Below are 13,473 nucleotides of genomic sequence, written 5' to 3'. Positions count from 1 at the left end.
TACATACAAATATGCCCTTTAGACTGTGAATTTTCAGTTTAGCACTTAGCATGCCGGCATATTTTTGGAGGTTGACAAGGTTGTGTGCGCTTGCGTTTCAAAACGTCAAACACCAAACATAATATCATTCTATATTTTCCTTACACATTAGAATGTAGAGAAACATCACCCACAAATTGCTGGTCTAGCTGCTAGTGTGTCCTACACTCAACTTTATGTCTGCGTTTAACAGGAGCACACAGAACTTAACAGGGGAATACCATCACAACAGGCCTGCAGCACCTCCACTTGCATCTAGTCATCTTTATTTACCATTCAGATTTAGTTAATATGTTCTAATTGATCACGATATTAAAACTCATATTAACATTGATTGACATATAAAATAACCTGAGGGCCAAAAATTTCATTTAAATTAATCTTTTTTCCTGATGGTTGTTCTATAGTAATGTGAAATACTGGTGGCATTAAATGAGAAGATACAGAGGGAACCTATATCTATCCTTGCCCTCTACAACCCTACCCCGGCCACACCCTCCCATCAGGGCCTCTTAGATCCAGAACCTGCCCCTCCCCCAACCACCGCCCCCCCCCCCCCCCCCCCCCCACCCCCTTCCTCCATTCCTAGCACTCCCACTGCCTCGCCACTGCATGTCCACAGCCCGAATGCTCACACAAGCATACATGGAGCGTCTGTTTAAAGTAAACACAGAGAGCGAACACAGGGGAGGGCGGGGCGAGGGGAGGGGCTCAGGCCTCTCCATCTGTGGACCTCGGCTCCATTAGCAGCTCAGCGCATTTCCAGATTCCAGGCCAGACATGGATTTATTTGGCCCGGGCAGCTGGGGAGGGGCCGGCCCGCCGTTTAATTGAATGCAGTCGCCTCCTCTGAGCTGTCGGCCAGAGCCAATGGCCGACGCCCTGCTCAACCGGCGTTCGCTCCCACTGCACATTGAGACAGGAGTTTCACTCAAAGCATCCAACTCTATGGTGTGTAATCAAAGCGAAGCAAGGCAAGAGCCTGCCTTTACTGACACAGGAAACATGTCTGTGAAAAAACAAACAAATAAAAGTGTTGTGCCACATTGAAGTAAAGATGAACATTCCAATGTTGTTCATTAAGCTGGGTTTTATTTGTGACTGTGTGTAGCGCTGGAGAGACTGAGTAACATTCTGTTTGACCAAGAGCATGAGGGATCTGGTTTTGCAGCTGGGCCTCATTAAAGTCAAGCCTTCTCTCTCAGACACAGTGATGTGGCACAAGTGTGCGGGGCACTGAGGACTGGTGGGCAACGCTCTTCACACAGAGGACAGCGCTGGGGGGAGCCACACAGACCCATGCCCATAATCTGCAGAAGCAGACATGGGCCACACATGAACCCTCCCAGGTTACGGCTGAGCGTGGGGAGCGCTCTGTTATTATTCCACTGTTGGCCGTCTGAGAAGTGTGTAAGCTGAGACCGTGTGTGAATAGGCACTGACGGTCTGTGCTGAAATCTCCCTGGCCCATCAGTCGAATGTCTTTCCAATATAAACTGCAGTACCTTGAGCCTCTCTCCCCCCAACTGCTTCTGCCTTGATAACGAATGTCTGGAAACAGGGAATTATTTTGCTTCCTCCTTTCCAAACGATATCCCAGGCAACGGCATTCGAAAGCTGCCATGTAGACACGAAAACTGAACTCAAGAGGAGTCCGGATACACTTCCCAAACTTGCTGTGCACCACATGCCAAGGTGCCATTCCGTGATGAAAAAAATGTTTATAATGCTCTTAAAAGGAATATTTCAGAATGCGTCATGAGAGTGGAATATGAAATGATGCAGCGACTGCGCTTGAGGACGAATCATTCACATTCTGAAGGTTCCTGCTGTGGCCCGACACCGCTAGCTAATGGTGAAATCAATCTAAACCACACGAGCAGCGGCCAAGGGAGTCTTGAAAAAAATCCACAGTCCGCTGATCCGTAAAACATGGGAGAGGGAGGAGAGCAAATGACACACTGCCACAGTAACACAATTCCAGAAGTGCTTTCCTCCGCTCAGCCAGGGCTGTGGCGGGGAGCAGAGGCACACAGCATGGGAAGCAGTGTTTAGATAGAGAGGAATGAGAAGCGCACAGATGCGGCAGCAGCGCCGTGTTCCTGTGGGCTGCGGGCTGCTGGATCAGTGCATAATAATGTCCAAATCCAGGGCTGATCGTCATGGTGATGTTGAAATGGGAGGGCAGGGGTGCAGAGTGGGTGCTGAGACACAGTCACGATCCACATACGTAAATAAATTGACGGATCACTACTGCATTAACTCACACGAGCATAGAAAGTAGAGAGAGAGAGAGAAAGAAAGAGAGAGAGAGTGCGTGTGTGTGGGGTGGCTGTGCGTGTGTGTGTGTGTGTGTGTGTGTGCGTGTGCATACATGTCAGCCGGCATGTGTGTGTAGGTTTGCTGGAGGTTCTAGGGTGAGGGTACTGGGACACAAAGCAAAACAGAGGATTATGGAAGAAAAGCAGCAGGCGGCTGTCGGAGGGCAGCCCAGCGGAGCGTGATTCAGTAACTCAGTGAGCTGTGACTGGCAGCGCTGCGGGAACACCCCGCGTGATCCCGGGCCAATTTTCATCAAGGTATCAAAACACCATCTAAAGCTGAGGAGCACCAGAGGCAATGGATCTCACTGCAACTACATTGCCCATCTGGCACTTCTGCATTCCTAACGCTATGGCTCAAGGAGAGCGGGGAAAATCCACACTTTAAGCCAGACATTTCCCTTCTTTTATTTTTTTCTTGGGATTATGCAGTGCATTCTTACCATAGAAGGCAAAACACTCAAACCTCATGCAGGATAATGGCTATTTCCTTTATCACTTCACAGGCTTGATTTTCCTACTGTACCCAGGCCATCCTTCATTAAGGTATGCCAGGTCAGAGCGGGATAATGGCTAGTGTCTCTGAAAGAGACGCTGGGAATTACATGTGACAAGGCCAAGAAAAAAAATCTCTCAAAAGCAAAAATATGACGTCATATGTCCATAATGGGTTTGTGAGATATAAATAAACCACTTCTAACATTTCATACTTTTGACGGCCAACAGTCAGGGCTGTGTACATACGGGTGCGGGTGGTGCGGTAGGCCTTCCCTGCTCTGGATGGCAGTGAGGGATCACCACATGTTTGCCAGACGTTCAGAGCGCAGCCCTCGCTTACCCCATTCCTAATTAACCCCCTCCGTAGGGTAGCGAGACCCAGCAGCTGTCCCTGAGCTCCATAATGAAAATAGCCTTTATACAAGGAAACCTCAACCATGTTATGATGTGCATGTTTCAAACATCACCATTGTCATTGAATGTCAGATGTAACGCAAATGTGAATTTTTTTTGGCTGGGCGTGCCAGTGAATGTACATATGAATGTGTGAGAAAAAAACAAATTTTGTTGAAAAGTGTTACTGTAGTTTTTATAACAAGAGCCACAAGAAAACTCAAGATACATGACTGTATCACAGCCAGGAGGTAGCACTGGCATCACAACATACACATGCATATACTGCTGCTTTCGTTGTGCACATGTTAATGCGTTGCCTATTGTCAGCCTTATAGTAGGGTGCCTTGTTAACTTACAGTATATGATTACAACTAAATTAAAGTATTCTCTATATTTGTTCTGTCAGCAGATCTTATATTTTCATCAATGACATGCAAGAAAGGCATTAACACTGACAGGGACAGCAGTGCAAGCACTATGAGATGCAGGTGTCTCTTGGAGTAAGAGAATCGGCAGAGTGTTTTATGGTTTCTTGGTTTGCAGAGGCTGCCAAGGCTGTATAAAAATATCAGCGTTAGGGAGTGGCACATCTGTGAACAAACTGAATATAACATTTACAAATGAATACATCTGGAAATGCTAAGAACAGTTGTACAAACGGAATACCAAGAAGCCATAGAAATTTTTATTTAGTACAATAGCCAAGAACAATTTAATGTTAAATTCATTTGTGGAACATTTTATGAAAGGCTGTTAATTTTATGAGGGAGCAATGCTCTGCTTTTTTCCTTGACAAGCTATCAACACATGCATCATTTTACACTGACGTACAAATAAAGATGTTCTTCCAAGTGTCTGATAAACAGCATTTTACAGAAAGCAATACAGATTTTTCCATCCTGATGAGAAAATATAGAGAGCTGCTATGAGCCTAAATGAATAGTGTTCATGAATGGTAACATGAACACTGTCTCTCCACACAGTCTTGCTTGTGGCTGGCTGGTACGTGGTACCTTTTGCTTTACTGTAGTTGACCCGAACAGCTCAATTTCTGTAGACATATTCTGTTTCAGAAGGAATTCTGTGGATGGGGAAAAACTGTCCCCCTGTGAGTTTCTTTTCCATCATCTCAAGACTTCAAAGAGTAAATGCCTCTGACCATCGATCATAATGGGAAGCGCTAAGTATTTCCATTCATGAACAGGCTGAAGTGTTTCTGCTTTTTGAATAAAAGAAAGAAAGACAAAAACGAAGGAAGGAAAAAAAAAAAGAAAGAAGGAAATGTAACGCAAATGCTTAGTCCCCAAATAACTTGTCAATATCTCAAAGCCAAGATTTGAAGCAACACAATTCCTGGACAACACGGGGTGCTTCCCCATCAGGTTCCCCATTCATCAGCACTGTCCTGACGGGGGTAAAGCTCATCTGGATTTGTGATGATACGCTGCAGTGTTCTTCTCTGGTCATTATCTCACTGCCGTACAACCCTGGCAAGCACAGCCACAGGGCACAGTGGACCCTACAAGGCTCAGATTTCAAAAAGAGGTCAAAAAAGCCCATTGCGCAAACTTGCATTGTTTCTCACACCCACAGACTCCCACTCGCACACACACAGGAGATCGTAAGTGAATGGCAGTGCATCATAATTCACTGTCTCACAGCAACACAGGCAATTAGGCAAAGCCAAAACTGCCTCATGTTAAGTGTGATGTGGTTGTCAGCTTCATGTTTTCCCACAAACTAATCTGGCCAAAGAAACAGATTTATGAACACCTGCAACCAGAGCAAGTGTGTTTTGCAGCTTGCCAGATGTACATATCAGATCCTTTTTTTTTTGTTGAGAAAATACAGCCTTAAATCACTACATCATAAGGAGAGTACATAAAGTGCAAAAGTGCAGTATTCACAGATATTTAGATGTTTTGCTAAATTCAAAACAGTTTTCTCATAGTCAGCAGGTAAATGAACAAATGAAAAAAAATATAAATTGATAATTTGTTAACTTGCCCACAGGACTAAATTGCATTGCTTATGCATGCTTCAGAGGCACAGAGAGTGTTGATCCTTGGGAAATATCCATGGACTAAATGATGAAGCAGAGCATTCTGTGCATCCTTCCAGCTGCCAATCAAGGTCTGGCCCATGACACGGCCAACATCAGCAGGCCTCGCCACTCTCTACACAGAAAACAAGTGTGTTCTCTACGCAGTGCAAAGCGCACAGGCCTGCTTTCGTGTTCTGTTCAAACATGCCCTCTGTTGTTCCATTTTTTGTATGTAAAAAGGTTTCATGTTCAAGGGAGAAAGTGCAACCACAACTTGTTTAACATTACACTGAAAAGCAGAGTCCGGATACAGCTTAATGAAAGATTCAGAATAAATACATAACCAAGAGGAAAATGAAAAAAGAGAAATCAAGTGGACCTACAGGATGTCCGTCATGACGCTCTTGGCCTCTCGATTCTCAGACAGATGTTCACAAGTACACTCACAGTAAATGGTTTGTACACAGAGGAGGCGATGACGGGTTCCCTGTTTGCGTTCGCTGAGTTACAAGCGTGTGGAAAAATAGAATCTGAAGCAGGCTTCTGTGGAAGCATTCCACGGGGGAGTAAGCCCACTTGCCATGCCATCGCCGGATAAACTGTGGGAGAAGGGCTCACACGCTGATTCAAAAACACAGCCCTAAGAAGACAGAGCCGGAAACTCCGGGGCTCTCAGCCTTTCTGATTCACACGTTACGCGTGTAAACGCAAGCAGACTTCTCTCAAGCCTTCCCTGTGAGATGCTAACTGAAACCTCACGGCAGTTAGCTCGGCTCTGCAATGCAAGCACCCTGCCCACCGGGACATATGGACACCGCTGCCAAAGACAAACAGAACGATAAGATAATAATAGCCTCCTCTTAGTCTCCAATACCTCCAACCCTTAATCTAACACCCTTTAGTGGGAATTTACCTTTGAAAGAGTCTCGGAAAACCCAACAAATTGTAACCACTTTGTGTTCGCCACAAGTTCACAATAGATTTTGGCGGGATCAAGGTAATTCAAAGAAAAAACAACTTGATTGACTGATAATGGCCCGTATGGATTAGAGACAGCATGTAGTCATAAAACTCCAATACCGCCAAGGCCTCTCCGAAAATATTTTAGCAAGGTGGCGGAAAAGGAGCCGAGCTTTGATCAGCCATCTGGAGGCGGTTACGCGGTAAACGTTTCATTAACGCGGCTTACGAAACCGAGGCCCCTTCGCTCTTTTCATGTTACATTATAGTTTCAGATGCAACACGCTCAAGCCAGATGAACGGGAATCACTCCGAATCTGCGCCCCGTGTCTTCTCTCTCCACCCCGCTGCCGTCTACGGACATAAAAATGACTTCACAGGGGACCGCAAGCTTGGACATTTACTCACAGGAAACCATGACACACAGATGTAAATAAATAGATTTAGTTACAGATAATGGGCCTTCCCTGAAATCCGTTGCATTCTAAACCCCACAAAAATGTTTGTGTTTAAGAGGAAATGAACAAACATGGTGGGGTCACGGCGAAGCAGCAGCTGGCATTTTATGATGCCATTTCCCAGAATAAGCTGCACCGGATCCACCGTGACTCAGGCAATCTCCCCCCAGGTGTCCGGCACTGTCCTCATTAGCGCTCACACTTGATGTGGAAGTCGCGGTTGCGGTAAGGCCTTCTAGAATTACTAACCTATGTACAGACTATTACAAACAGTCTACTGTAACGCCAACAGTCGTATGATTGCAAGGGCTACATGAAAACAGTCTGCCTTGCTGTTCTGGGTAATGTCAGTTCGGATTAATTTTTACGTCCTAGTTCCAAACCATTTTATGATGATAGGATCAGTACTGAGGATGCCTCAATACGTTTTGTAAGGAGAGACTGACCAAGATCTACCCCAGTATTTTAAACAATTTCATAAAACACTTATTCTAAAAATAAAAGACATTTCTGTGTTATCCTTATGAAGGAAGTACTGAAAATAGCCTTTTGACAGCTGTTAAAAAGGATTTTTGGAGCATAAAATACAGTTCATAAATGGTGTTGATGATTTAATACAGCCTTTTATTTTTGCTTTTGCTTATCTTTATCAAAAGTGGCAATAAGGTGGAGGTGACTGTAAAAAAATACACAAACACACACACAGGCTAATGCACAAATGTGTGTGTGTGTGCACGCGTGTGATTGTGTTCATTTAAGGACATTGCTGGCAATTTTGCTGGCAAATCTTCACTCATTGTTCCTACAGAAACCTCATATTCATCTGGTTATACGAATAGCTATGGTTTCTTCGCAGACACAATTTCCCGGGTAATGTTATGTAAGAAAGCTGTGGATGCAGAGGGAGCCATAGTCTGAAGTCATGGCCCGAATCCATGGCCAGTACCTGCTGCTTCAGCTGGTGCATCAGCCGGTCCTTCTCCCTCTTCAGTGCCATCACTTCCTCCTGGGTCTTCTTCTTCTTGGATGCAGACAGCTCCAGTAAGGCAATGTTGGCATCCTTCTCACTGATTGCTGCCAGCAGGGCTTGTTGCCTGGGGTGGGTGGGGGATATAGCATTAGTGTTTTCATCATACGATAAACACTCACACACATGCGCACGCACAAGTGAGAGGCTCACAGAAATTCCGGAAATCCCAAATTCAGAAAGCGCCGGACTGTTCTGGAGCCCTTATTGAGAGAGAGAGAGTCAGCGTTCTGCATCTGGCCTGGTGAACAGGAGTTACACAGAAGAAGTGGGTGTGGTAAATGGGCTTGTGAACAATATTCGTGAACTATGTGGTTTATAATCACCACAATACTCTGACCCCCTGCATCCCCCTTTTCAACAGTCTCAGGATGGTTCTTTTCATCATAAAACAGAAATGAGGATGACTGTGCTCTATGATCTAAACCCCAGGGGAAGGAGTTCTGGCAGTGTCATAACTCTACCTACGTCATTAAATCACAAACTTCATCCAGAGAACTAATGACCACCTTAAAGTTCTGAAACCACAATACATTGTGTGTGTGTGTGTTCATGCGTGTGTGTGTGTGTGTGTGCTTGGCAGAGATTAAACAAATATCCACTGTGTCACTAATTTAGTCAGGACCAAGACAAAATATATTCAAGAACAAAACAGTTCTAAATTCACTATGCAGAACAAAATTAACTGTAATCTGGATTCCTGAAAAAAAAATGGTTCCCCCACTAGGCAAAGCAGCCATGCCCTAGTATAATGCTACTAAAGGGTAGAGAAAGAAGTGGAAACCCAGTCAATTTCCAGTATGACCATCTGGTGATTTACAGTCTTATTAGCTCAATAAACTATTGGTTCACCACAGCAAAGAATGTGTAATGACCTTTCTGGTGACAAAATGAGAATGAATCCTAGGACAAAAGGATTCTTCTTAAAACAAAGCCTGTTCTTCAAGAGCCTAACAGCTGATGTTGCTCCTAAATCTCACATTTACATCAGCGGCTGCAATTCCTTTTTCATGTGGGTGTTTTATTTGGATGTAAAGGACTTGCCTTCCCTTCTCCCCCCCACCAAATAAAAAAAAAAGCTTTCTGGCTTGTGGGATTTGCCAAAAGCAAACATTTGGCGAGTGGGCTGGCCACGTTCAGTGCACTGAGATTAATGCTGTCCTTCTCAGCGTCTCTCCATGCGCCTCTGGGTGTGTTATAAACGAGGGCAGGAGGCCCACCATGGGATGTGTGTGTATATAAGCGCAACGCACGAGAAAGAAGAGATTTATCAACCACTTCCCTTTTTCCAAGCCTCCACCACGCCATGCACAGAACCCCCTCCCCCCTTTTAATTTAACATCTATTAACCACTGGCCCGAATCCAGACAGTCATCAGAACTCACCTTTGTGAGTTGCTTCAAGGATCCAACTATTAAAATATGTCCGATTTTGTTTTTTTCTTCTTATTGGATGCTTTTGAGGATTTACGAGCTAATGAGCCAGAAGTCCCTCTTCAAACACAGCTGTCACTGAGTGTCTAATGAAGTACTCATGCCAGGATACACAGAGTACACACAGAATATGTATACTGTTGTTTGCATAAGCACATAAGAGTATTGCAAATAAACTGGTTTGAAAAATAGCATATGAAAAACAGCTGAATTAAGCACCTAAATGAAAAATCTGAAGACAGTGAAAAACTGTAGAATGTATTGCAAAGGTGGAGGGTGGGGGTGCTGGGGTGGTAGTGTTCTCAGATTGCTTTCCATTTAAATCTTTTATGTTTTTTTCAAAATACTATTTCCATGATTTAAGTCTACTGTAATTTCTTTCCAAAAATATACACCACTTGAAGAATACATACTTTTTTCTGTGGAATTCCACAATGTGTTTTCAGTACAATTATCAAAGTCAAACATCTGGATTTGGCCATTTTATCCAATTAATTGTGTCTAGCAACTGCTAACCTGGATTTTTAACAAAGTCGTATCATTAATCACAGAACTTTGGCTATCTGGCTTGAATATCAATCTGTCTCCCAACACCTTCACTGTTATTCCTCTAACATTTACTAGAAGGAAAAGAGAAACAGAATAAGGTTCTTGACAAGAAAAAAAAAGTCATTTTATTGACTATTCTCTTGATTTTCTTCACATTAAAAGGTGTTTTATATCTAATCATTACACAGTATAAATCTGGCTGTCAGTGAAGCTCCAATAAACATACAGGTCACCCAGTGCCCCCTTCCCCAATGCCAAGTTTTATCCGTAAGGATGTTTATCTTATCTTCAATCTGGGAAGCTCGAACTGAAATATCTGCTCTCAGAAAGTGCAGACATCCACAGCCCTGTTGGACATCTTCATGAAGGGTGAAGATGGATAGGCTCATTATTCATTGCTTGATTGCGAAAATATTTGTTTTTAGATTCAAAAGAATATAAAATGGCTTGCATTTCTTAAAACATTATTCTTTTAATGTGATGTTTGTTTTTTCAAAAAAGAATTGTATACATAACTTCAGTAACATGTTGAAAATTTCTTTAAAAAGTTAGAGCTATTTTAAAGTTTTAGTCTTCCCATGTGCCATATAACATGCCTAAAACACAACAAAAGTACTATTTTGTGATGGTCATATGGAGTAATCACACAATTTGTTTAAAATATAAATGTCTAAAAGTGTTACATATTCAATATGCACTGCAAAAAATCACAGCATACAAAAACGTAAACTGAATCCATTATGATGCTAGGAGTTGAATACAAAGTGTGTACTTTTATTTCTTATTTGAAATTAATACAATTATTTCAGCACTCCTTAAAATGTGGGTGTAAATGCTTTAATACCCTCTACAAATAATACCTGCCATTATTGGTGTTATTTTTGGAATCACTAAGATGAAAATAGCCTATGGTTAATCTAACCAATCCCAGCAGCTCACAGTAACAACACACAGGGAACGAACATCCAAGTAACAAGTGCACCACTGAAACCATAAGTTATGCAGTCCAGCTTGGCTTGCCACTTCCTGTACCTCACCCAAATGACGGTGCATTCAAAGCGCAAACATACTTTTTTTTTGGCACACAAATAAAGGAGAGAAAAACGTTCTTTCCAAAGGATAAACAGTCAAGTTGAGGGGAATAAAAGGTTGAACTACATTTCACTCAGAATACCACCCATGATTCACAGAGACCAAAACTACGTTCAGTGGCCTACCTAATGCACAGACAACCCCACTTCTGCGGCCTCTGGCCAGGGCAAGCCCTCTCTGCACGTCGCATTTTGTGAGGCCTTCAAATCTGGTCATGGTGATGAGAGATGTCTTCCCCAGGCTATGAGAGGGGCATTACTGTCATCATCCACTCTGGCTCATTTTCCCTTTTCTCACATCCCACCCTCCCCTCTGCTAGGCGAATGACAATCTCACTATTTTCTCCCACAGCAATACATACTTATTCATGTATACTGTAATCTGGAACGGGATCAAGTTGCCATTTCAACTGTCTATCAACAAGATAAATAACAACACAAAAACATATAAAGTGCAAGACCAAGATTGTGGTCTAGTTTCTAGTGATCCATAAATACGAGGGAAATACACACAGTTGTAACTGACAGCATATTACAAGGTGTGCTGACAGATAAAATAATAAAATTCAATAATACTGATTTTTCCCAGGGCTTACTATCATTAAACCACAGCGCTACACATTAGGCCACAAGGGGGCAGCAGTTTAAATGACCTCGTTGGAGGGTAATCCAATGATTCCAATGGTCAACAACAACTGCTCCAACAACAACAAGCCTAATGAATCATATCCCATCCCCATTGTTCTTTTAACACATTCAACGGTTAAAAATGATGAAAGAAAAGAGTAAGGCTTCCACCATTTGAAATGGCTAACACATCTTCAAAATCTTTACCTTAGGGCTGTCTGAGAAAATAAAAAACGTAAACCAAGATATCTTTGTGTTTTTGGTCTATTTTGTCTAGACAGCATAGACTATCTGATAACCTTCTGTTTTCATTACATATTACGGAAAGTCGGGCATGATAATGTTATAAACTAAACTATTTGGATAGCATTCACCTATTAAGCAAAGCCGGATTTCACATCAGAAGCAACTTTGCATGAGAAATATCACATATAATTTATACCACAGTCCTCTGCATCCCACACATTTTGAGTAAACAAGCATGGAGGCTGTATTCATAAACAATGGCTGCTAGCATATACAACCAAGCACTTTTGCTCACACGTTGAAATCCACCCCCCTGCTTTCTATGACTGAAGGGCTCCAGCATTAAGGAGCCCTGGATAGCACTTTCTGGTTAATGGTCCCTAAGGCACAGTAGGCAAAGTGTTGTGACTGTATATCAGCCAGGCTGTCAGTGTTGTGACCACAGGAGCATGAAATGCATGGCTTTCCAGAGGTTCATCCCCCTCGGACAGGCACTTGTGTCCTCTGCAGCTCCTACAGGAGCAGGGGGGAAACACTGCAGCTTCGGAGCTCTAGTATTGCATCTCCTTTGGTAGCACAAGCACAACTAAGCCTTTAGCTTCCCTGCGTGATAACTTACTTCGGGGAGGGTGAGGCTCTTCTGAACTTTCCTGCAACATATGAAATCAATTGTAGGCCCGTTCCGGGTTGGACCATCCGGGACATGCGCGCAATGTGGCGGGTGATAGATGGCTGAAGTACATGACGCAGATTTAGGTCACGCGGCGCTACATCACACGGACCTCTCTATGAAGACGTCTCGGAGGTGCAGCGCGAGTTATGGCAGCCGGGATGTTAAGGCACAGATGGCCCAGCGCGCCGCGCACCAGCCTGCAAACCCCACGCCCCAGCAGGGCACTCCCTCGACCGCTCAGCTTAAGGTGAGGTAGAGTGCAGAGATTAAAACTGCTGACCATCCCACTGTGGCGGACGCAGGTTTAATGAGTGATTGCCACCTGCACCAGGCAGAACCGAGAAGATTTAAGATGCCCCGTGTCCACTAAATCAGGTCCGTGTATTTCTAGGTTGTTATTTCTTTGTGTCTCGGTGAAGAATATGTGTTTATAATTTGTGTTATGACTTACTGAAATTACTGCCTTGGAGAGGGGCTGAGAAAAACAGATGCGCTGAGAGCGACCCAGATGACCAACAAATTTTACTGTCATGCTCAGTACATCAAAAAGGCGGCGTTCCTCACTGACATCACAGAGAAACATCCACATCTCTGTTTGCAAAATCATCGCTACACACAAAAAAAGACTGGAAGTCATCTGTGACCTGTCACCGTTTCAACACAAATTGATTTTTACATCTGTATCTCAGGACTATTCAATGATATTAATGAGGCTCTTGGATCTTGCATTACTCATAAATTATGGTAGAGAGATATTAATTTTCCTACAACCTCAAGTAAAATGACTCCACAAATATAGTATGTGGTATGTGAAAGCAGATGTCTCTCTATGAATTCTACACAAAAAATATACCAAATAACAATAATAGTTTTCAAGAAAAGAAGAAAATGGGGATTAAGGAATGCGCAATAGTGTTATCCGAATATTTTTTTTATTTATTATAATATTCAAATTTAAACTGTAAAGGCGACAATCAGATTGGCACTTAGATTTGGCAGCTTTATTTAAAACAGAGAAACATAAGAACAATGTAAAGTTGCATTCAGTCTAGCAGTAATTCATTTTTCTGCCTACTGTAATATAGCAACTTTTTCTCTGCAGGGAATTTGT

At 43.1% G+C, this 13,473-nt stretch overlaps 1 protein-coding gene across 1 annotated transcript in view; it reads right to left on the bottom strand.

Annotated features, from left to right (window-relative positions):
- Positions 1 to 13,473, bottom strand: part of LOC118207758 (ERC protein 2-like) — a 232,007-nt gene that overhangs the window by 52,038 nt on the left and 166,496 nt on the right. Inside the window, exon 16 of the mRNA XM_035381728.1 lies at positions 7,663 to 7,810. Coding sequence (XP_035237619.1) covers positions 7,663 to 7,810 — 148 coding nt within the window. The remainder of the gene's footprint in view (positions 1 to 7,662; positions 7,811 to 13,473) is intronic.

Source organism: Anguilla anguilla, chromosome 11 (assembly GCF_013347855.1).
Source record: "Anguilla anguilla isolate fAngAng1 chromosome 11, fAngAng1.pri, whole genome shotgun sequence".
Lineage (NCBI taxonomy): Eukaryota > Metazoa > Chordata > Actinopteri > Anguilliformes > Anguillidae > Anguilla > Anguilla anguilla.
This window is presented reverse-complemented; position numbering and strand designations above follow the sequence as displayed.